The following is a 26537-nucleotide window of genomic DNA, read 5'->3' on the forward strand; positions in this document are numbered from 1 at the left end:
CTTCTTAGTATCTTCTGTTTATATTAGGTCCATACCATTTTTTTCCTTTATTGTGCCCATCTTGGCATGAAATGTTCCCTGGTATCTCTAATTTTCCTGAAGAGATCTCTAGACTTTCCCATTCTATTGTTTTCCTCTATTTCTTTGCACTGATCACTGAGGAAGGCTTTCTTATCTCTCCTTGCTATTCTTTGGAACTCTGCATTCAAATGGATATATCTTTCCGTTTCCTTTGCCTTTAGCTTCTCTTCTTTTCTTAGCTATTTGTAAGGTCTCCTCAGACAACCATTTTGCCTTTTTCCATTTCTTTTTCTAGGGGGTGGTCTTGATTACTGCCTCTTGTACAGTGTCATGAACCTCCATCCATAGTTCTTCAGGCACTCTATCAGATCTAATCCCTTTGAATCTATTTCTCACTTCCACTGTATAATCTTAAGGGATTTGATTTAGGTCATACCTGAATGGTCTAGTGGTTTTCCCTACTCTCTTCAATTTAAGTCTAAATTTGGCAATAAGGAGTTCATGATCTGAACCACAGTCAGATCCAGGTCTTGTTTTTGCTGACTATATAAAGCTTCCCCATCTTTGGGTGCAAAGAATATAATCAAGCTGATTTCGATGTCGACCATCTGGTGATGTCCATGTGTAGAGTCTTCTCTTGTCTTGTTGGAAGAAGGTGTTAGCTATGACCAGTGGGTTCTCTTGACAAAACTCTGTTAGCCTTTGCCCTGCTTCATTTTGTACTCCAAGGTCAAATTTGCCTGTTACTCCAAGTATTTCTTGTCTTCCTACTTTTGCATTCCAGTCCCCTATAATGAAAAGGACATCTTTTTTGGGTGTTAGTTCTAGAAGGTCTTGTAGGTCTTCATAGAATCATTCAACTTCAGCTTCTTAAGCATTACTGGTTGGGGCATAGACTTGGTTTACTGTGATATTGAATGGTTTGCCTTGGAAACAAACAGAGATCATTCTGTCATTTTTGAGATTCCCTAGGGGATTATACAGAGAAGGCAATGGCACCCCACTCCAGTACTCTTGCCTGGAAAATCCCATGGGCGGAGGAGCCTGGTAGACTGCAGTCCATGGGGTCGCTAAGAGTCAGGCACGACTGAGGGACTTCACTTTCACTTTTCACTTTCATGCATTGGAGAAGGAAATGGCAACCCACTCCAGTGTTCTTGCCTGGAGAATCCCAGGGACAGGGGAGCCTGGTGGGCTTCCGTCTATGGGGTCGCACAGAGTCGGACACGACTGAAGTGACTTAGCAGCAGGGGATTATAATCTAGTCACCCACTGTGGTACCTGGCTTGATACTGCGTCTTTCATTGGCTATTTTATTTTTCCTGTTTCACTTCTTCTGTAATCCATGTTCCTTGTTTCTCCCAATGATCTGCTTATACTGGAATCCTTGGTACACAGTCTGCTTCTGTGCTAAGTTATGCATAAGCATAAATGATAATAATCATAGCTATATAAATGCTTTTTATTTGCCTCATTTTTAAAATGCTGGCGGAGTCTGCAGCTTATTTTAATAACGATTTAACCAAATAAGAGAAAACAAGTGTGGCAAAATGTTGGAAAGGCATAGAGTTCTTTCCAGAGTTTCAAAGAGCAAATTTAATCAGAGAATGAGAAAATGCAGAAACAAAGGAAAGCAGTCAAACAAAACAAAATAATAGTAGTTTAGCCATATAACAAAGTCAAGGACTTTTAGTTCCACCTCAAGGATTATAGATAATATCCTGAGTCTTATCCTTTGGTAGTATTGTAGACACTAAAACTCCCACTGGTTGGGAATATGGATTCAAAAGTCCAGCAATAAAAATAAAATCTGGAAGAGATATGACTACAAGGTAAAACACTTTTTAAAGATCCAGTTAATTAATTGTAGGCATATATTAATCAGTGTAATTTGATTACCAAATAGCTAATGAGATAGGTACAGCATGTCTAGGACACAAGAATAACCACTTAGTGTACCTGACCTAGAGCCAGACATCCTGGAATGTGAAGTCAAGTGGGCCTTAGAAAGCATCACTATGAACAAAGCTAGTGGAGGTGATAGAATTCCAGTTGAGCTATTCCAAATCCTGAAAGATGATACTGTGAAAGTGCTGCACTCAATATGCCAGCAAATTTGGAAAACTCAGCAGTGGCCACAGGACTGGAAAAGTTCAGTTTTCATTCCAATCCCAAAGAAAGGCAATGCCAAAGAGTGCTCAAACTACCACACAATTGCACTCATCTCACACGCTAGTAAAGTAATGCTCAAAATTCTCCAAGCCAGGCTTCAGCAATATGTGAACTGTGAACTTCCAGATGTTCAAGGTGGTTTTAGAAAAGGCAGAGGAACCAGAGACCAAATTGCCAACATCTGCTGGATCATGGAAAAAGCAAGAGAGTTCCAGAAAAACATCTATTTCTGTTTTACTGAGTATGCCAAAGCCTTTGACTGTGTGGATCACAATAAACTGTGGAAAATTCTGAAAGAGATTGGAATACCAGAACACCTGATCTGCCTCTTGAGAAATCTGTATGCAGGTCAGGAAGCAACAGTTAGAACTGGACATGGAACAACAGACTGGTTCCAAATAGGAAAAGGAGTACGTCAAGGCTGTATATTGTCACCCTGCTTATTTAACTTCTATGCAGAGTACATCATGAGAAACGCTGGACTGGAAGAAACACAAGCTAGAATCAAGATTGCCAGGAGAAATATAAATAACCTCAGATATGCAGATGACACCACCCTTATGGCAGAAAGTGAAGAGGAACTCAAAAGCCTCTTGATGAAAGTGAAAGTGGAGAGTGAAAAAGTTGGCTTAAAGCTCAACATTCAGAAAACAAAGATCATGGCATCCGGTCCCATCACTTCATGGGAAATAGATGGGGAAATAGTGGAAACAGTGTCAGACTTTATTTTTCTGGGCTCCAAAATCACTGCAGATGGTGACTGCAGCCATGAAATTAAAAGACGCTTACTCCTTGGAAGGAAAGTTATGACCAACCTAGATAGCATATTGAAAAGCAGAGACATTACTTTGCCAACAAAGTCCGTCTAGTCAAGGCTATGGTTTTTCCTGTGGTCATGTATGGATGTGAGAGTTGGACTGTGAAGAAGGCTGAGTGCCGAAGAATTGATGCTTTTGAACTGTGGTGTTGGAGAAGACTCTTGAGAGTCCCTTGGACTGCACGGAGATCCAACCAGTCCATCCTGAAGGAGATCAGCCCTAGGATTTCTTTGGAAGGAATGATACTAAAGCTGAAACTCCAGTACTTTGGCCACCTCATGCGAAGAGTTGACTCATTGGAAAAGACTCTGATGCTGGGAGGGATTGGGGGCAGGAAGAGAAGGGGACGACAGAGGATGAGATGGCTGGATGGCATCACTGACTCGATGGACATGAGTCTGGGTGAACTCCGGGAGTTGTTGATGGACAGGGAGGCCTGGCATGCTGCGATTCATGGGGTCGCAAAGAGTTGGACACGACTGAGCGACTGATCTGATCTGATCTGTACTTGTTAGACAACAGTGAGAGTGGCATGTGAAAATAAGGGCAAAATAGTAAATAGACTATAAACCTGTTTATCGTAATATTGACTAACTCTGTGGAAATAGAGTTTACTATTATCATGCTATTGTTTCATAGTTTGCTTTAAGATTGATAGAATGGTTATCCCTGTTTGACAAAGGAAGACCCTAATAGGTTAAGTAACTTGTCAGTTTCTCACAATAAGTAATGGTGTTGAGACTTGAGACATACAAGAGTAATATGAGAAAATTCAAGCATGCTGGATGCTCTGTCCTATTATGTCTGAAATGTCTGTTTCACTTTCACATTTAACACACTTTTGCAGATCACATATTTCTATGTTGGTAGTTTTATTTTTGTTTTGCCATTTAAAATTTTTATTTAGTTTCCATTGTTTCTGTTAATAAAATCTTATCATTGCATCTTTGAAGGAAATGTATCTTTTTTCCCCGGCTGTTTTTAATATTTTTTCCCTTCATCTCCATTGTTCAGCAGACTGAGTATAATATACTTAAGTATGGTTTTCTTCATATTTGTACTTTATATTTGGAGTTTTCTAAATCTTTAAAAATTTGTGAGTTGACCTTCTTCATCAGTTTAGGGAAATTCTCCACCATTATCTCTTCAAATGCTGCTCTACCCCAATCTCACTCTCCTCTCCTTCAGGACTCCCATACCCCATGTATCTTATAAGGTTTTGTTTTCTCTGTTCTGTGTTTATATATGTGTGTTTTAGTTTGGATATTTTCTTTGGACATCTTTCAAGTTCGTTAATCTTGTCTTCTGTTAAATACATTCAATGAATTTTTAATTTCAGTCATTGTACTTATTCAGTTCAGTTCAGTCGCTCAGTCGTGTCCGACTCTTTGCGACCCCATGAATCACAGCACGCCAGGTCTCCCTGTCTATCACCAACTCCCGGAGTTCACTCAGACTCATGTCCATCGAGTCGGTTATGCCATCCAGCCATCTCATTGTGCTTATTAGTATGTACTTATCTATAAGTACATCTGTATGTAATTATAGATCCAGAACGGATTCTTTATTCAATTTTATAGATCCTGATTATTGGTGTAATTTCACCTATCGTGTTCATCTTTTCTTTTAATTTCTTGAGCATCTTTATAATATCATTTTAAAGCCCTTTTCTCTAAACTCCAATTTATGGATCATCTGTGTGTCTCTATCTATCATGCACTTTGCTTGTCTTACACTCTTTTATTATACATTAAGCATTGGGTATAAAGTAACTATAGACATTTAGACAATATTATTTTCCACCAGAGATGCCTCTTGCTTTTTCCAGTTAGCATGAGGGACTAAACACCATGCCTTATTCTGTGACTGAACTGGGTTACAGATGGAATACAGCTTTGATAAGATTCACTGAACTCTAGGTCTTCCCTAATCTTTGGGCATGGTCTTTGTGGGTTTTTAATTAAGAACCTAGAAGTCTCTATATCCTCAGCCGTGAAATAGAGAGAGAGAGTTAATTCTATGCTTTGAATGTTTTGAGCTTAACTCTTTAACCTCCAATGACACACATCTTCAAAATCTGACATATTGTCCTAAGGGGAAGACCAACCAGCTATTTGTGAAATGTTGTCTCCTAGCCACTGTCTAAGACCTGGAAGAGACTTTGTCCACCCTTTGAGAAGCTTCTAACCCAGCCCTGTCCCAGCCTTCCATACCACAGCAGAACTCTGTAAATATCCCATGGTAAAAATTAGCTGCGGTGTACCTGGGAGTTGTCTTGATTTTATACCAGCCTACGTGATTGTTAAAGCTCTGATGGTTCATCTCTTCTCTAAGAGTACTGCGTACGCCAGACCCGATTCTCAGTAGCACCCCAAATTAGTAGATGCTTTCAAGGGGTGAAAATAACTGGAGGCCTGTCAGCTCACAAAGGAAGGGTTCTTCCCTCTCTGGAATTTCCGCTTGTTCTACCATTGTTTCTAGTGTCCTTTAAAACGACATTTTTGTCATTTACCCTGCTTTTTCTAATTATTAAAGTGGAAACATTGGTCTATAAGACCTACTACATCTGACTCAGAGTTAAAACCTCAAGTAGGTTATTTTAAAAGAATGTTCATCCTTCTCACACACACACAAAAGAAATTCTCAGAACAAAACCTTCTAGAAGGTTAAAAATGAAGCAATGAGAAAAGATAATAATGGAAAAAGATAAAAGTATTCAGCAAAAGAAAGCTGATATAGTAATATTCATATCAGACAAATTAAAGGAATAAAGCATTAAAAGGAAGAGAGACTACCTAACAAATAATCCAACAGAATGTATTAATGTGTGAAGATGTATATACCAAAAATATTGCCTAGAAACATAGCAAAAATGTTCAGACTCTCAAGGACGAGCTTACAATTTTTCATATAAAATCCGTAATACTTTAATTCTCCCCTCTTAGATGATAATAGTTAAATCTGACAAAAAGTGTTAGTGAATAATATATATCAGGAAAACACTAGTGATTATAACATGTGAGAGAGAGAGAGAGAGAGGCTACATGCAATAACTCAACTGTCCATTCAAGTGCAGGTACAGATAGAACATTTCCAAAAATTTTCTGCATACTAAGTCAAAAATAAAATCCCAACAATATATAGATCTTACTAACCCTTCTTCTTCCCTTTTTACCTAACTACTGTAGTCAGTAGTTCTAGCTACTTCTTTGTATTCATCCCCAACTCCTTTTACAATTTGCCAACTAAAAATAATTAAAATAATTAAAAATCATTCTCCATCTTTCCCACATCTGAAAGTGTACAGCTAAATGTACACAGAGAACACATTCAACCATGCTAACTAGTCTCATTTTTAATTCATAAGTACACAACTCCAGTGGGCCTTAATTCTGTCAGGTAATCGTACAGTTTCCTCTGGTCCTTTATTTCTACCACTCATGAAGCCAACTATTTCCCCCTTTTATCTTTTCATATCTCCAACACTCTCTCCCCTATACTCAATCTCAGATAGTGATTTTGCTTCCTACTTCAGTGAGAAAATTAAGACAATGAGAACTTCCACAAACTCCCACCACCACATATACCCAGTTACCAACATTATTTTCCATTCCTCTGCTTTCCCAGGCTTCCCAGGTGGCGCAGTGGTGATGAATCTGCCTGCCAGTATAAGAAACATGAGAGACACAGGTTTGATCCCTGGGTTGGGAAGATCCCCTAGAATAGGAAATAGCAACCCACTCCAGTATTCTTGCCTGGAAAATTCCATGGACAGAGAAGCCTGGTGGGCTACCATCCATGTTTTCACAAAGAGTCAGACATGACTAAGTGCGCATGAATACTCTTTTCCTTCTGTGCTCCTGTCTAAGGTCAACTTTGCCAAGCACTTCACAAACATAATGTTCACTTACTCTCCTAGTGATCCTATGAGACCAGTGTTCATGATACTGTTTTACATCTGAGGGTACAGGTTCAAAGTCACATCATTAGAGAGGATCTGTTGCAACACTGTGTTACCTACCACCTTATTACTCAAAAGGCAACTCCGTGGACTATGGTAGAGCATCACCAGCACCTGTGGTGTTATTACACCCCATACCTAATAACAAAATCAAAAACTGCATTTGAAAAAGATCCCCACAAGTATTTCCTTCAATGAAGAACACTAGCTATCTGTGCCATTCTCTTCTTTCCCATGGATTTTCCACTGTAGTATAATGGTACCAATTATTTTAGTAAGAAAATTTGTTCTTAGATCATATTGTAGTAGCACTCAGTATTTCTCTCTAAGAAAATTTTATTAAGAATGACATGTCTTCCCAAGGTACTAACTAATTCAAACCTTCCACAAATTCTATTAGTGCTTTGTGGCCTTAAAATGAAACTTCTGATGGTGTCTATTCTCTTGGTATGATTGATTCCATTAAGTTTGAATTTGGTTAGTCTCAGTAGTCAGGATAGGAGCTTAGTGGTAGCAGATCAAAGAATTTGGAATTACCAGCATTAAAAGAGCCAATTCTTATTCTAATCATTCATTTTAACTATTAATTCCTCATTGACATAGAAATCTTAGTTTAATTAAAAGCATAAATTAATTTTTCAAATTTGATCTTGCAATATGAACTTTCTTTAAGACATATTATTGGTGGTGAATGTTGATAATCCACCCATGGAAGAGGTTTGAGAGCCTAGAATTTTTTTTAATGGTGGAATAAAATGCTAGTTTCTTTGTTTAGGACAGAAGTCTAACTTACAGTAATTATTCTAATGGAAAGATTTTGGTGAAAGGGTGGGGAACTGACACTGCGTCACTAGGACCTCTGCTAGCATTTTTCCCATTAGAGCACAATGACTCTAAACAAAGTAGAAATTATATGGGTGAACCACAGCACCCTTCATTTAACATGTACACTAAGAGGAAAACATAATGAACTCTTGCAAAAGTTTTATGCCTGCTACATTTGACCTCTCCATCCACATTTTGAATGAAGCATATGTATTTCATGTAAGTCATACATAACACTGACACCACCAAAATGTGAATTCTTTACCACTTTGATTTTATTTCAATGTTTTGATTTTTCACTAATAATACTGTAATTTATTCCTCTGTGGTAAAGGTAACTATACATTCCTTGGCTCCTCTTTTCTTCATGATTTTCATAGTGGTTGGGTTGGTCCATTCCTATTTCATTTATAAAATTTATGATAATTTCAGATAATCAGGCTTATTAACAAGTTTATGACTTAAGGGGTAAAACCACATCACTCACATCATTTGTTAAGCAACTATAGTATTTAAATTAACTCATAATTACAGACCAATTATTTCAATCATCATCAAAGATTTGAGTTCAATGTATTATTTCCTGACAGACACATAGTAAAAATCTGCTTACACTAGCTTAACCACTTCATCTTAATCTCCTTTGCTCTTTTTCTTCTTCATATTCTTAAAACATCCCTACGGTAACACTTTCCTGCAACTAGGGTGGTCTCCTCAAAGTCCTGTTAAAATACCTTGTTACCCAACCTCAGCCCTATGTTCATGCCATTGGCCTGAATTCTTTCTCCATGTCTGCATTCCTGCAAATCTGATCAGTTTTTAAGTGAGCCTTCTCTGATTAACTCATCCCACAAACAATCTCTAATTCATCCTTAAAGTTTTACTTCTGATACAATCTATTTGCCTCTTCATCTTATATTAACTTTTGAATAGATGTTGAATTTTTAACAAGTATTACCTGCATATGTTTTATCAACCTACTTGATTACAATTGGTTACTGAGGCCAGCAACTGTATACTTTTAATTTCTCTTGAAATTTATAGTGTTTTTCACAAAGTCTGCAAAGAAAGCATTTCTTGAAGCAATGCATGAAAAATTGAATAAATGGAAAATAGGTTTAGGTTTAAGAAATCACATTTGTAGGGTTTTTCCCCACTTGATGGAGGTAGATTAATCTGTCTTCTCATGCCTTAATTCATATAATTTACAATAGGGAACATAATTTAAACAAACTAAAAAATGTCTAAAAGACCTCTTTAATACAGGAGGAAATTTAGACTCAACTGGAAAGTGGGTCACTGGAGATTACATATATAGTTGTAATCAAATTCATTTTTATACTGCCCAGAGCAAGTTGCAAATGCCATAATTATCTTCAAAGAGACTAGATATTTAGTCCTACCATGTGCCTTGGAAGGATGAAAAGGTGAATACTTGTGAACACCTCAACTGATTAACACCCTCTCCTAAGAGAAGCTCTACGTAATGTAATGAATGTTGTTGATGTGTAAATACAGCCATATTTGAGTCTATAACATGGCACTATGTTAACCAAGGGCATATAAAGACAAAGTATAATCTGGTAAAAACGGATCTACAAGTGGCCAAGAAAATTCAGTTCTAATGTATATCTCTTTTTCAGTCTACCTCAGCTCAAGAATATGTCTCAGATTTTCTAAAGAAATAGATAACACTCAATCACTCCTCAATATTTTCTCTCAATGAATCTTTTATTAAGTATGAAGTAATAGAGAGTTTGAATTCATTCTCCTTAAAAAATGATGGTAATGACAATATTGTCTAAAATTTACACAGTCATTACAGGATGCCAGTTACATGTGATTTGCCTATATGATCTCATTTTTATCCAGTTAACAAGTCTATAATTTAATCATTATTATCATTTCAAAATTATATTTCAAGGAACTGAAAGCTTAAAGAATTGTATTTGCCCAAAGTCACTTAGTTTTCAAATGGCAGAGCTGATGTTTAAATCTGTGTCCATCTGTCTCCAAGGCTTAACTAATATACTACTCTGATTCAGGAACGCACATTAAGTTCACATGCCCGTGCTTCAAGCTACTGGTCAAGTGGGAGTTTGAGCCACTCTTTTAGTGAATAGGAGAGGGAAATACCTTGAAAAGTCTCCCAGACTGTGACTGGAATTGTCTTGGGAAGTACCTGCAGAAATGGCTTATGTGTTTTTAGAGCAGTTTTTGGAGTATGATTAACGTCTTGAAATGCTCTGCCACTAGTGGAACATTCACCATGAGCTTAGCTGTGATATTTTTCAAATAAAACCAAGAATCATGGTCTGAAAAGTAGAAACATATTTATAGAATAACACTTGCAAAATATTGTCCCAATAAATAAAAAATATTGTCAAAAGTAGCCATGATGGCACAGTAAAAAGACCCTAAGCTCACCTCCTCTAAAAAGCACACCAAAATCACAACTATCTTCAGAACAGCCATCAATGAAAAAGACTAGAACCTACCAGAAAAGTCTTCTATAGCTAAAGACATAAAGAAAGAACTATAGAGAGACTGGTAGGAAGGGTAGACTTACCATATAATCAGATCCCCTATCTCCTGGATGGGTAAACCACAGACTGGAGAATAATTAAATTTTAGAGGTTCTCCCACATCAGGCTACCCAGTCTAGGGATTTGGTACTGAGAAGAGAAGCCCCCAGAGTGTTTGGCTTTGAAAGTTAGTGGGGCTTAATTGCAGGAATCCCACCAGACTGGGGAAAAATAAAAATTTCACTCTTAAAGGGAAAACACAATATCCCTGCTGGGCTTAGAGAGTCTCGTGGGGAGGCAGGAAAGGGGCTATATTGACTCTGGGTGCAGACATATTGGGAAGCATCATCAGCAGTTGGTATCTTGGCTCATTAGCTCCAAGACCTGGTGCCACTCAAGAGCCTACAGACTCCAGAGTTGAGAAGCTTCAGGCCAAACAACTAACCAGCAGAGGCATAGCCCCTTAGCAGACAGTCCACCTCAAGACTGAAGAGCCCAGAACTGCCTCTGTACCCATCCCGAAACACTGACCAGCCCACCAGAGGGTCTTGGCGTTTGTTGTGCATAGGGTAAACATGAAGGTCCTTTTGTTTAAACTATCTGTTCATAACAACTAGAAGATAGGTTCAGTTCAGTTCAGTTGTCACTCGGTTGTGTCCGACTCTTTGCAACCCCATGGACTGCAGCACCCCAGGCCTCCCTGTCCATCACCAACTCACGGAGTTTATTCAAACTCATGTCCATCGAGTCGGTGATGCCATCCAGCCATCTCATCCTCTGTCGTCCCCTTCTCCTCCTGCCCCCAATCCCTCCCAGCATCAGGGTCTTTTCAAATGAGTCAGCTAGTCGCATCAAGTTTGTGCTTCATCCAACCCAGCATTTCTCATATTGTACTCTGCATATAATTTAAATAAGCAGGGTGACAATATACAGCCTTGACATACTCCTTTTCCTATTTGGCCAGAGTATTGGAGTTTCAGCTTCAACATCAGTCCTTCCAAAGAACACCCAGGACTGATCTCCTTTAGGATGGACTCGTTGGATCTCCTTGCAGTCCAAGGGACTCTCAAGAGTCTTCTCCAAAACCACAGTTCAAAAGCATCAATTCTTCAGTGCTCAGCTTTCTTTATATTCCAGCTCTCACATCCATACATGACTACTGGAAAAACAATAGCTTTGACTAGAAGGACCTTTGTTGGCAAAGTAATGACTCTGCTTTTTAATATGCTGTCTAAGTTGGTCATAACTTTTCTTCCAAGGAGCAGTGTCTTTTAATTTCATGGCTGCAGTCACCATCTGCAGTGATTTTGGAGCCCCCAAAATTAAAGTCTGTCACCATTTCCACTGTTTCGCCATCTATTTACCATGAAGTGATGGGACCAGATGCCATGATCTTAGTTTTCTGAATGTTGAGTTTTAAGCCAACTTTTTCACTCTCCTCTTTCACTTTCATCAAGAGGCTCTTTAGTTCTTCTTCACTTTCTGCCATAAGGGTGGTGTCATCTGCATATCAGGCTATTGATATTTCTCCCGGCAGTCTTGATTCAAGTTTGTGCTTCATCCAACCCAGCATTTCTCATATTGTACTCTGCATATAATTTAAATAAGCAGGGTGACAATATACAGCCTTGACATACTCCTTTTCCTATTTGGAACCAGTCTGTTGTTCCATGTCCAGTTCTAACTGTTGCTTCCTGACCTGCATTCAGGTTTCTCAAAAGGCAGGTCAGGTAGTCTAGTATTCCCATCTCTTTCAGAATTTTCCACAGTTTATTGTGATCCACACAGTCAAAGGCTTTGGCATAGTCAATAAAGCAGAAATAGATGTTTTTCTGGAACTCTCTTGCTTTTTCAATGATGCAATGGATGTTGGCAATTTGATCTCTGGTTCCTCTGCCTTTTCTAAATCCAGCTTGAACATCTGGAAGTTCATGGTTCACGTACTGTTGAAGCCTGGCTTGTAGAATTTTGAGCATTACTTCTTTGCTAGCATATGGGATAAGTTCAATTGTGTGGTAGTTTGAACATTCTTTGGCATTGCCTTTCTTTGGTATTGGAATGAAAACTGACCTTTTCCAGTCCTGTGGCCACTGTTGAGTAATATCACCTAAGTATGTATTTAAGAATAATTCAAAATTGAGCAATTTTTATTTTTAATTATTCCTCCCAAAGAGAATATTTTTATTCATTTCTTATTTATCTTTTCAGTGTTCCTTTATACAAATGAAGGCAAGTACAATAGAAAGTCTATCTCTTTAAACTGAACATAGCATATTGTATACTTTCAGTCAAGTAATATACTCTGTGTACTGTTCTGCAACTTGCTTTCCTCACTTAATGATATAACCTCAAGATATCTTCACATCTGTACAGAGATGTTACTCATTTCTTTTTACAGCTCATAGTATTCCAACAAATAGGAGTACCATGGTTTTTTCAACCTGCACCTATTAAATACATAGGTTTTATGTATTTAAATATTAAATACATAATCATTAAACTTGTACTTGTGTGTTTTTGTACTTGTGTAGGAGATTGTGAAGAATATATTCTTAGGGAAGGGATTACTGAAGCAAAGAAAAAATGTCTGTGTTATTGATAGATATTGTCAAATTCCTTTCCATAATGGTTTGTATGTTTTTGAGCAAGTTTTAAAGTAGAGAAATGATATGGTTCATTACCTTTCTTGCCCATTCTAACTCCCAACTTAACCTAACTTTTGTTTCACTCTTAAAATACAGGCTCCTTGCCAGCCAATTTTTTAATCTCTGCCAGAGACAAATGCCTCGTTGCCTCCAGTATTTCAAGCTAACATCGAATATCTTTTAATATGTAACATAAATAATCAATCCAAGTAACCTTTATTCTTCTAAGGTTTGTCATCAACCTCAAATACTGTAGTCTAATTTGTCTACCTGGTAACTGGTAATAATTGTCAGTGCCAAGACCTAGTGCAAACTTCTCAGATCACCTGTTTTCTCTGTTCTATATTGAGGTACCCTTAGTAACTAGCCTGTGCTTTTAGGCTGATTGACATGACTGATTAAATGATATAGCTCTCCTTTAAGATAAGAATCCCTATGTGCCCTCATGCATATTTATGCTGGTTACAAAAAAAAAAAAAAAAAATTTACCAAGTCTTTCCTTATCTGGGTGTGTTGTCAGTATATGGAAAAGGTGGCCTCTAACATGCCGAGGCCCAAACCTCCTATTCTACTTAACTAGAGGGTCATGGAAAGAGCTCTGAACTCAGAGGCAAAAGCCCTAGGTCCATATCCTTTTCCTCTACTCTCAATAAATGGTAGGGTAAGACTTAGAGCAAGACTCATCTTAGAAAAAGTCGTAGAGTTTCCTGCACTTTAGTTTTCTCATCTGTAAGTTGTGGGAAATTTACTTAGCTCATAAAATGGTTTATGAAGACAGCATGAAATAGTGTAAGTGAATAAATTTGAAAACTCTAAATCCCTGTTAAGTAAAATGAGATGGAATATTCATTTCCTCTGACTGGGGCGTGCGGGCATGCTCTGTTGATTCTTTGGGTCCCCATGAACTGTAGCCCGCCAGGCTCCTCTGTCCATGGAATTTTCCAGGCAAGAATACTGGGGTGGTTTGTCGTTCCCAACTCTGGGGATCTTCCCAACCCAGGGACTGAACCTGCATTTCTTGCTCCTGCATTGGCAGGCAGATTCCTTACCACCCGGGAGCCTAGATTGACTGGAGCAAGCTATTATGTAACAATATCCTAACCTCACACTTTTACCTCTCTCCATGTTTAATGTACATTGCTGGAAAAAAATAAAAGACATGGTGTCATTCCTTTCTGAAGAAAAAAAGAACAGAATTTAAGAAATTTTTGTTTGTTTGTTTGTTTTAGCTATAGACTTCAATATATCGAAAATTTTAGAGAACCCAAAAGCATATACAACGCCTGCATTCAAGGAAGAATCAAGACCACCAAAACTACCAACAAAGGTTTGAAGTATAATGATCATAAAAAAAAATGTTCTTACTTTTTAAATTTTCAGTATAATTAATTCAACAGTTTCACATGGACAATGTAGGTTATTATACTCTCGATATATATTTTAGAAAAACTGATCAGAAGAGACTTATTAGGGAGACTAACCTTAATATTGCTAAGTTGTGTTTATTTCTGAAACTATCCTCATCTCTAAGGAAAAAGAATAATGTTTATCTTTTCATCATAATTCTGGCACTGCTTCTACTTGGGCTGACATACAAACAGGGCTCTGACCTCAAAAACCATCAGTCAAAGTTGTAGACAGAACATCAGAGGAGTTTGCAACAGTGATTGACCTGTCCCTACCTCTTAAACCATGGTCCTGGAATAAATGACCACATGCAGGTATTGTTACTCTTCAGTCTTGAATGTTTGCTTTCTCCACAGTTTTAAATGTGCCTCCAAAATAGAGATCCTGTGGACTTGCTACCTTGTGTTGCTTTAGCCAAAATTTGATGAGACTGTTGGCTTGAACTTCTGAATTTGAACTCTTAATTTGTTGGCCAGTTAAGTTTTAAATCTGTTGCAGTCTTTATTGATAAAATTTGGTCTGAATTATCTAGTTAAGTCTGACCATTATTTTAAATTTTACATTATGCCTATAAAAATCACTTTATGAAAGTCATATTCATATATTTCCAGGTCTTTAATAATCCAGGTATGTAGAATCTCTTCCAAATGTCACAGTCCTGCCAAGGATGTTTTGCCGGTGCTTAGGATAGAAATTGGTAACCTCTGAGAGTCAGGTTGATGTAGATGGCAATATTGCACCATCTTGGCTGCAGGGGATGGGAGGGCAGGGGAGGAGATGGGAGTAGAGGAGGAGGGCAATGTTGGTAAATTTCAAAATCAGGAAAGTATGATAGAAATTGTATAGCTGACCTTGAACAACCACTAAAAATGGTCTTTTATACTTTGTTTACAAGTTGGAGAAATATGGATGGAGGGATTTATAACTGACCAAATGACCTTTCTTCAGATGACACTTTAAAAGCTAGAAAGCAAATGGCAGTTATGTCTTTGGCAGTACACCATATTGCTGCATCATTGGCCCTGTATTACACACATTTTATTGACAACTTTGATGAAAACATGGTTGCCATTTTTTATTAGCTATGTAGACGTCATAAAACTTGGAAGAATTATGAATGACCAAAAGTTTTCAACAGGCTAGAATAACAGACCTGATCTTAGAAGATAAACTGTTACTGTGGAAAAAGTATAAAGGTCCAAAATTACAACTTCCTAAGTATAGAATAATAAAGCCTTGGCTTGGCGGCATCTGAAAAGATTTGGGAATCACTTTCAACAGTAAGCTCTCTATGTGTCAAAAGTAGAATGTCATTGACCCCAAAATCTACTGTATTCATGGGCTGTCTAAACATATGTGCTGATTGGACAAAGAATGTGCATTATGTTCATTTTGGAGCCCTGCATTGTAAAAGGGTATAATCATCAAGATAATAAAGGGCTCTGAAACCATAATGTTTGAGCAATTGCCAAAATATGTAAAGATGTTTCCACTAGAAAAGATGAGACTGGAGCCCATAATAACTGTTTTCAAATATGTAGAGAGCTACAGTAGATTAGATTAGTAGCAGGATTAGACTTTTTCTATATGGCTCAAAAAAGTTTTTACTAATACATACTAAAAAGTTTTACCAATAACAATAAGTAAAAGCTGTACAGAGAACATGTTTCAGTTCAATGGAAAGAAAAGTTTTCTAAGCACTTTTTTTTTTCCTAAGTGTCTGACTCTTTGTGGTCTGTAGCCCACAAGGCTCCTCTGTCCATGGGATTCTCCAGGCTATAATATTGAAGGGGATTGCCATTCCTTTCTCCAGAAGATCTTCCCTACCCAGGGATCAAACCGGAGTCTCTGGCATTGCAGGCAGATTCTTTACCACCTGAGCTACAAGGAAGTCCTTCTAAGCACCAGTGTCATCCAAATGCTGAATGGGTGCTTATGGGTTCCCAGTGTCCATATGACCATTGACAGTACACACTTTCAAACCTCAAAATCAAAGTTTAGCTTTCTATCCACTGTCACTAATTATCGTTTAGTAAACTAACAGAAAAACTGAAGGCTGAAACCATTCCTTGAATTTCCTAGTTCATCTTTGTGACCCTTCCAAAGTTCATTGGATTGCCTGGTTCTTAAAATTTAGTACTAAATTGACTTTGGCTATAAAAGTTTTGTTTTATGGAATCTTAAAGTTCTCAGAGTTTTCTGCCATTATCTTTTGTGGGGGTAATTGGAAGCAGTGGGACTTCTGTTAATTATTTTGGCTACTTGGTATATCTTTAGCAAGAGTTCTTTGGACAACTTGAGACCTTAAAGTACCCAAGAAAATGGCTCAGTTCAGTTCAGTCGTTCAGTCATGTCTGACTCTTGGCAACCCCATGAATCGCAGCACGCCAGGCCTCCCTGTCCATCACCAACTCCTGGAGTTCACTCAGACTTACGTCCATCGAGTCAGAGATGCCATCCAGCCATCTCATCCTCTGTCGTCCCCTTCTCCTCCTGCCCGCCATCCCTCCCAGCATCAGAGTCTTTTCCAATGAGTCAACTCTTCGCATGAGGTGGCCAAAGTACTGGAATTTCAGCTTTAGCATAATTCCTTCCAAAGAACACCCAGGGCTGATCTCGTTTAGAATGGACTGGTTGGATCTCCTTGCAGTCCAAGGGACCCTCAAGAGTCTTCTCCAACACCGTAGTTCAAAAGCATCAATTCTTCGGCACTCAGCTTTCTTCACAGTCCAACTCTCACATCCATACATGACCACTGGAAAAACCATAGCCTTGACTAGTTGGACCTTTGCTGGCAAAGTAATGTCTCTGCTTTTGAATATGCTGTCTAGGTTGGTCATAACTTTCCTTCCAAGGAGTAAGTGTCTTTCAATTTCATGGCTGCAATCACCACCTGCAGTGATTTTGGAGCCCAGAAAAATAAAGTCTGACACTGTTTCTACTGTTTCCCCATCTAATTCCCATGAAGTGATGGGACCAGATGCCATGATCTTCGTTTTCTGAATGTTGAGCTTTAAGCCAACTTTTTCACTCTCCTCTTTCACTTTCATCAAGAGGCTTTTGAGTTCCTCTTCACTTTCTGCCATAAGGGTGGTGTCTCATCTGCATATCTGAGGTTATTGATATTTCTCCCGGCAATCTTGATTCCAGCTTGTGCTTCTTCCAGCCCAGCGTTTCTCATGATGTACTCTGCATATAAATTAAATAAGCACGGTGACAGTATACAGCCTTGACATACTCCTTTTCCTGTTTGGAACCAGTCTATTGTTCCATGTCCGGTTCTAATTGTTGCTTCCTGACCTGCATATAGGTTTCTCAAGAGGCAGGTCAGGTGGTCTGGTATTCCCATCTCTTTCAGAATTTTCCACAGTTTGTTGTGATCCACACAGTCAACAGCTTTGGCATAGTCAATAAAGCAGAAATAGATGTTTTTCTGGAACTCTCTTGCTTTTTCGATGGTCCAGCAGATATTGGCAATTTGAAAGGTTCCTCTGCCTTTTCTAAAACCAGATTGAAGTTCATGGTTCATGTATTGCTGAAGCCTGGCTTGGAGAATTTTGAGCATTACTTTACTAGCATGTGAGATGAGTGCAGTTGTGCAGTAGTTTGAGCATTCTTTGGCACTGAAAATGGCTAAGGCTTCACAAAACACTGGATTTGCATTTAATGCCTATTTCTGCTCTTTACTGATGGGACTATCCTTTTAAAGTCATAGATTCTCATCGAGGAGGACAGATCTGTGTACTGTGGTTTTCGTAGTTTAGAAACTAGTAACTGCAGAAAAATAACAGAAATGTCTATATCTAAAACTTCAGTAAGATAGAGTTTCTGTTTTATTATTACCAAGACAGAACTCAGAAAAAGGGTCATTAAGACATCTTTCTAGACAGGCAAGATCTCCTTTTAAACTTGATAGAGCTCACTCCAGTTCTGCATGCAGTTTTTGAGATCAGGCTAGATATAACCTGATATGAATTGTCATGAAGACAATAGTGGGATTACAATAGTCCCACCATTTGAAATAATTTTGTAGTAGCTATGAATGAATACAGTGAAAAATTGACCATAAGCAAAAGAAATACGAGAATTTTATATATCAGTTAAAACAAATGAGAAAAAAAAATCTTTCCCCATAGGAAGTGGAATCAACAATAAATCTCTCATCTAGGAATTACAAAAACTGAAGAAAGACAACATATGAGTAGTTGCTATACTTACCTTGTATTCTACAAGAAGTCAATAGTAGAATATTGAAGCAATTATAATTATGGTGATTGTCTCCCTGACACAGAATTCATGGTTGAAGTTTCTTTCATCAGCACTTTGATGGGCTTCTGGCCTCCACTGTTCTGATGAGAAGTCACCTGTTAACTTTTGGGGGTTCTCTTGTATGTCGTTTTTCTCTTGCTGGTTTTGAAATTTGTCTTTTTAACACTTTTGACTATGATCATCTAGATGTGACTTTATCCTACTTGGAGTTAAGTTTCTAGGATGTGTTTTTCATAAAACTTGGAAAGTTTCAGTCATTATTTCTTCATATTTTTTCCTATCCCTTTTTCTGGGGTTCTGCTCATTTTTCTCTTTCTGTTCTTCAGATAGAATTCTCTCTATTGGCCTGTCTTCATGCTAAAAGACCACCAGAGCCTTACAGCACACACTCATAGGCTCATAAGCACTTTCATTAAGAAGAATGCCTTGCAAAATTTCCCTTTGTTTTAATATACCAGATAATAATTGTATTTATAGTTATAATGCAGATATATTTAATTTACAGTTCTTTAAAAATACACAAAAGTAATAATTGACTCTTCTTTTTTTTCTACCCCTTACAGTCCCATTATATCAGTAGTGGTCCAGAGTTTAACCGTGTTCTCTTCAATTTTGGAGGTCAGAGTCCACTGATTTTATATTATCTTGAGATGCATGAGGTAGCTGGTATTTCCAAAGCCCCTAGACAAGTCAGGACTAAACTCACTGAAATACTGAAAGAACCATATCCTTTTTAAGCTTTGCTTTAATATGATCTATCTCCAAAATATTCAAAACTTTTAGCTTTTTTTAATGTCTCAGTTAAGAAAAAAATTTATTGTATTTTATAACTAATGCTCTATTTAGCATTGAATTACATTCAAAACTTTCATAGCATGTTTGGCTAAAAGTATTTTCTCTTTTAGATCTAAGGCTATGATTTTGCATGTAAGAGAAATAAACATAAAACTCAGGAACTTAAAAAACTGGTATGTTTAGCTCTTTAGTAAAGTGTTCCATTTCAAACATTTGTCAGAACTGTAGGTCATGGGCTTCTAGATTTCTCCAGAAGAAAGTTTCAGACATACCTTAGCTATGTAATCCTTTGTTCAACTGAATATTTCTTAGCTTAATGTATAAAAATATATCAGGTTGGCCAAAAAGTTCTTTTGGGTTTTTCCTTTTTTTTTTTTTTTTTAATCTCAAACACACTTTTTGGCCAACCCAATAATTTAATGAAGTTGGAGCTCTTTGGTTGCAGCAGGCATGTCTGTTTACATTCTTGTCCCCCTTCTGTGTAACCGATTCTTGCCCAGGTCTCACTAGGGACATGGATGAACACAAAGGGATATAGTAAATGGTCTCTAAACTGGGGTGTATACAACTCTGGGTGGAAAATATATATATTGTACCTATTTATATCTTTAAAAATAAAAAAGAAATTATACTTGACTTATATTTAGAAGACAGGTACCCTCACTCAGTTGACATTTCAGTCTTCACTCTACTGTATTGAGGGATAATAATGACATCTTTGCTCTTATGTTATTGTCTGAGGTTCACAATTTATTGCTGTTTTCTTTGGATGGTTAAACAGAGTTATAGATTATATCATGTAATTTAACTAAATTAACACTTACTGGTGGACCAATAGCTTTAAACATTTCCCTGAAAAGAAACTTTGGATTGATGGTAATATTTATAATGCAAGACTATTAAAAAAAAAAAATGATATTTCCCCTATTTCTTGAAGGAGCTCCTTTTCAGTCACACTGAGAGACAAAATTAGTGGTGATCCAATCAGTTCTGCTGAGACATAGGCCAAAAAAATAAAAATTTTCAAAAATATCAATTGAAATATGGATAGACATCATTATTACAACAATGAGCCTAGCCCTAAATGTACGTTGTACTTTTCAAAATTAGCAAATAATAGTATGATGCCAGTTTAATTTGCAAGGCATTTATAAACTGTATAGACCTCAAAACAAATCGCTATAATTTGAGGATAAAAGGTTCAGTGTACCATTAATAAATATCATATTAAATTTATTTTTTAATATTTTATTTCATCTCACTGTTTTCTATTTGTAGACGGCATCTTTTATAATATGCCTAATAAATTAATACAGATTGATATGTGTATAATTTCTAAATTTTAAATTATACCTATAAGGGTGTGTGCTCACATAGCTTTTAGTCATAGGATACATGATCCTAGCAGTGTGGAGAACTCTGCTCTGGCAGACTCTGAGGATTCTTTCTAGGACACTTCTCCCATATTTCAGTCCAGATAACCTCCAGAGTCTCACTGACCGCAAGGACATGTAATTAACTTGGATGACTCTGGAACACAAGGAGAAAGGCAAACTAGAGAACTAATTCAGTCTGTTCTGAGACTTGTAATTTAAGGATGCTCATCAACCTTGAATTATTCAAACTAATGTTTAAAATTCAAAATTTTTAAATGTTTAGAAGTGAAACTTGAAAGATATATAAAACCATTCATTATAGATTATTTTTATTTTTAGCTAATTTTTATTGTGATTGTAAAAATGTCTCTATTTATATTTCTGATGGGCATGGATTTGTCAAACAGCAATACAAGGTTTCATAACACCAATTTACTGAGAATGTGGGAAGAGTGTAAGTACGGGTTGAGATGGGAAAAGCAGAAAATGGATATCTAGAACATGAAACCATTTAGGAGACTATTTCATTTCCTAAAAATCTGAAAGAAATCACCATTTAGAAAGTGTCAGCTATGGACAAAATTAATTTAAAAAGATACATACCATTTCAGTGTTCATAGCAGCACTATTTACCATAGCCAAGACATGGAAACAACCTAAATGTCCATCTACAGATGAATGGCTAAATAAAATGTGGTACACATATACAATGGAATATTACTCAGCCATAAAAAAGAATGAAATAATGCCATTTGCAGCAACATAGATGGACCTAGAGACTATCATACCAAGTGAAATAAGCAGAAAGACAAATACCATATGATATCATTTATAAATCTAAAATATGACACAACTGAACTTATCTGTGAAACAGAAACAGACTCATAGAGAATAGACTGTGGTTGCTGGGGGATGGTGGTGGGGGATGGATTGGGAGTTTGGGATCAGCAGATGTAAACTGTTATATACAGAATGGATAAACAACAGAATCCTACTGTATAGTAAGGGAATTATATTCAATATCCTGTGATAAACCATAATGGGAAAGAATATGGAAAAATGTGTATATATGTATAACCAATCACTTTGCAGTACAGCAGAAATTAATACAACATTAAAAATAAACTACACTTCAATAAAACAAAATTTTTTAAGAAAAGAAAGTAATTAGACTTTCTGAGCTTATAAAATGTAATACCTGCTGATAAGAAAAAATATTCCTAGATCTAATGATGAACAAAATGATACTGACACCTTACATTCGTCAGCACTTGGCAGTGTTTCAAAGCATGTATCGACTCTCTCTATGTGTTATTATGAGAAATGGCACAACTCCTGTGGCGGTGGGAAGGGCAGGCACTCATACAGCCACTCCGCAAATGAGGAGGTCAGAGCTCGAGGCTGAGTAGCTTGCCCAGGTGATTCATGCAGCAGGGCTGGCAACAGTCTGCTATTCTGCTACTTGCCTGACATGACGGTCCAGGCTGGTGGTTGGCGGCACAGCCCAGTAATGTTTTTGACAAGATCTTTATTTTAACATGTTTTTCCTTAAAAATTTTTTTTGTTGTTTTGGTTTTTTTTTTTTTAACTTTTAATTTTATATGGGGGTATAGCTGATTAACAATGTTGTGGTAGTTTCAGGTAGACAGCAAAGGGACTCAGCCACACATATACACATATCCATTCTCCCCCAACTCCCCTCCCATCTAGGCTGCCACACTGAGCAGAGTTCCCTGTGCTATACAGTAGGTCTTTGTTGATTATCCACTTTAAATATAGCAGTGTGTAATTGTCAGTAATTTTTTTAAATTGAAGTATAGTTGATTTTTAAAATGTTGTGTTAAAACCAAGATCTTGATAGCTGCTAATGAAATTTGTGTCCAGATGTCTTATATCTGTGATGACTGTACGATCATTAAATTAATCTTTCTTCTGAAAGTTTACATTTACAGCTATTTATTTACATTTATATTTACAGCTATTCAGAATATAGAATATTTTTTTATTAGTTTCCTCTGGGCTTATTGGAGTCCTCTGGCTTTTCTGAAGCGGAAAAATAACACTTTGCAATAAATACATCTATTCAGAGTGAAGGAGTAGGAGATAGTAGAGAAAGTGGAGGAGATAAATAACAAAAACAAAAAAAGACAAATTTAATTCATCATGTTTGGGATTGGCACACTCTAAAATGGTCCTCAGTGGTTCCCGCCTTCTGTTTTATGCCCTTGTGTAATTATTTCCCATTGGGTATGGGCTGAACCTACGACTTGCTTCTAACAAATAGAATATGGCAAACATAATGAAATGTCACTTTTGAGATTCAGCTGCAAAAAGACTGACATCAGTCCTACTCAGCCTTTCTTGCTTGCTCTTTTGGAGCCCTCTGGGAGAAACCAGCTACCAAGTTGCGAGCTGTCCTGTGGAGACTCCCCAGAGGCAGGGAGGTGAGGAAGGCCTCCAGTCAACAGCCAACAAGAAACTGAGACCCTGTTATTTGGACCCTAAGTGTAGTGGGAAATAATATATTTTTACTGCAATGAAAGCCCTATTAAAATGCAAAAAGAAAAAACAAAAAAAGGAGCTGAGACCCTTAGTCCAACAACCCTTGAGGAAGTAAATCTTGCCAATAATCACATGCGTGAGCCTAGAAGCAGCTTCTCCTTCATTTGATCCTGAGATCACTGCAGCCCTTGCCATACCTGGACTGCAGCCTGTGAGGGGACCCTGAGCCTGAAGTATCCAGCTGAGCTGTGCCCAGATTCCTGACCTGCAGAAGCTATCCAATAATAAATGTTTCTTGTTTTATTCTGCCAAATTTCAGGATAATTTGCTATACATCAGTGGATAACTCACAATGTTTGAGCAAGAGTTTGATTTAGACAAATGTCTTCAATAATTTTATAGCCCCTTTATACCTCAATCCAAATATTTATCACATTGTAGTGTAACCATTTCTATACTTGTTTTTCTCATCCAATAGAGAATAAAGAATTATCTGCCTCCATATCCCTGACACGAGAAAAAAAAAAGTATCTTAAAATAGGTATTAAATAAATGTCTGATGGGTGGGTATATAACAGTTTATATAAAGATAAGACTAAATTTCATTTTATTTTTTTGACAAAATTTGACATTATTGTTAAAATTAAGAAAGCTAGAGGATAGAGATAGAAATTTAGGAGTCATTGGTCCAAAATTAATCTTTGAAATTGTCATTATAAAATGTTTTTTAAACTTTATTAAAAAGTTACTGTATACCAAGCACTGTTTCTAAGTACTTTACATTTATTAACTCATTTAATTATCATGTCAACTTCTGAGGTAATTACTATTATTGTCCCTAGTCTGGTCTTCCCTGGTAGCTCAGACGGTAAAGCGTCTGCCTACAATGCGGGAGACCTGGGTTTGATCCCTGGCTCAGGAAGATCCCCTGGAGAAGGAAATGTCAACCCACTCCAGTATTCATGCCTGGAAAATCCCATGGACCGAGGAGCCTGGTGGGCTACAATCCATGGGGTCGCAAAGAGTCGGGCACGACTGAGCGACTTCTGTGTGTGTGTGTGTCCCTAGTTTACAGATAAGGAAACTGAGGCACAGGAAAGTTAGACAATTTGTCTGAGGACACCAGAGTAAGTGATAACACTTGTAGTCTATCTTTGACAATCTGGTTTCTGAGCCAATGCACTCAAAAACTCTGGTGCTGAATTGTTTACCCAGGGGGCATGTATAATTCCAGAAGATAAGACCATATTCTAGTCTCACAGACTTAGAGAACAAAGTTATGGTTAGCAGGACGGAAGGGGTAGGGATAGATTAAAAGCTTGGAATTGACATGTACATACCACTATATTTAAAAGAGATAACAAACAAGGACCTGTATAGCATAGGAAATGCTGTTCAGTATTCTATATTAACCTAAATGGGAAAAATATTTGAAAAAGAATAAATACAAGTATATGTATAACTGAATCACTTTGCTCTACATTTGAAATTAACACAACATTGTTAATCAACCGTGCTCCGGTATAAAATAAAAATTAAAAAAAAAAAAAAAAAAACGTATTCTAGGTTTTAAAAAATAATCACAATTATGGTTTGGGAGAGGATTGGTAAGAGGGAGAGAAGCCAACAGAAGACAAAAGAAAAGGGATGCCATGACAATGTTGTCATATTTGAGAATATATAGTTAATTCAAATTTCTACAGCTGGTCCTGTATTAAATAACTTTTATAGTTTTTCCTTCAGACATATAAGATTGCATGATTGAGCACATTCTATTTCAAAATGATTTATTTCTTTAGAAAGAAATTCTCTTTTTCCACTCATTAAAAATTTGTTTTATCAAGACTCACAGAGAGATTTATCCTGCCATACTTTCAGATGGATATCTCAAACATATTCTCCTTCCAACCAGTTCATAAAAACTGCATTTCAGTGGAGGTTCATGCATGGCATTCATATTCATTTTTTTCATTACTTAGTTTTTTTATTGAAGTATAGTTGGTTTACAGTATTGTATTAGTTTCAGGTATGCAGCAAAGTGATTCAGTTTTACGTATCTATATTTATTTTTTTCAGATTATTTTCCCTTATAAGTTTCTGCAAAAGTGATTCTTATGACACACTTTTTTCAACTAAATTCAGAACAATATGATACTTGATCAGTATGCAATTTTAAAATCAGAGTCTTGTAGACCAGATCCATTTGGTCTGGTCCGATTGTTTAAAAATAAACATCGCAGGTAATATTTCTTTTGACTCAGAATGATTTCCTAAAGTCATAAAAGAGAAGACGAAGATTGCTTTCTTGTCAGTGTCTCAGGGTCCACATATAAACACTGAGAAGACTGGAGATATGTCTAGAGAAGGAGGGAGGGAGGGAGCGTAATCATACGTCACAAGGTGCTGCGGATTCTGACATGATTTTTAATGTATATTTATAAGGAAAGTTATCAGCTGTTTTACTAGATAATATACATTAAATCATTACTAGTAGAAAATTTAAATTTTTTAGTGAATGATCTTTGAATTTCTCTTTTTTTAATGTGACTGCTTAATACTAGTGTTTTGAGTAAAACAGAAAAGAAAAACTGACTTCTAGGATGCAGAGCTGAATGTGTGGTATGTTTTCAAACTGGGAAGAATCTTGTGCAAAATGTATTTGGAGCTCCTAGTTTTCCCTTCTCAAATTTGTCTGCATTTTTGTAGACTACCTCAACTCTTTTATGTGTAAAATAATTATTAGACTTCTGAGTATTTCTTAGTTTATTTTTTAGTTTCCAGTAAACTAAACTCTTAAGTCTAATAATTATTTTACATGTGAAACAAATATTATTTATTTTTTTAAAAAGAAAACTCAAAAACAAAATGTTGAGTCTCATTAAAAAGTAAAGTCTATAGGCTGTATCTGTATTTCTAACCTGAGTTTATAATGTTCATTCACATTTTGTTGCAGTTTGGGAAAAATCTGAACTCAATGCAATGTCATGATGAGTGTTTTGTCTTACTATAAACACAAGCTGCCACCACCACACATTTATACAGACCAACATGTAAAAACTATGAAGAGGCAGGTGATTAAACTACAATTAAAACTAAATCAGGATATATTCCTATCAACATTTATCCCAGCATAAAAATAAAAGCTATACAAAGAAACCATCTGTTGTGGATTATCCATGATGGGGGAGATTCAAATAGTCAATGGGGGGGAAAAGAAATAC

At 36.8% G+C, this 26537-nt stretch overlaps 1 protein-coding gene across 1 annotated transcript in view; it reads left to right on the forward strand.

The window, feature by feature from the left end:
• The window catches only part of FAM227B (family with sequence similarity 227 member B), a 203824-nt gene that overhangs the window by 158596 nt on the left and 18691 nt on the right, over positions 1 to 26537 (forward strand). Inside the window, exons 12-13 of the mRNA XM_055539009.1 lie at positions 14197 to 14294; positions 19207 to 19369. Of these exons, the coding sequence (XP_055394984.1) occupies positions 14197 to 14294; positions 19207 to 19369 (261 nt within the window). The remainder of the gene's footprint in view (positions 1 to 14196; positions 14295 to 19206; positions 19370 to 26537) is intronic.

The sequence above is a fragment of the Bubalus kerabau genome, chromosome 10, assembly GCF_029407905.1.
Source record: "Bubalus kerabau isolate K-KA32 ecotype Philippines breed swamp buffalo chromosome 10, PCC_UOA_SB_1v2, whole genome shotgun sequence".
Taxonomy (NCBI): Eukaryota; Metazoa; Chordata; class Mammalia; order Artiodactyla; family Bovidae; genus Bubalus; species Bubalus kerabau.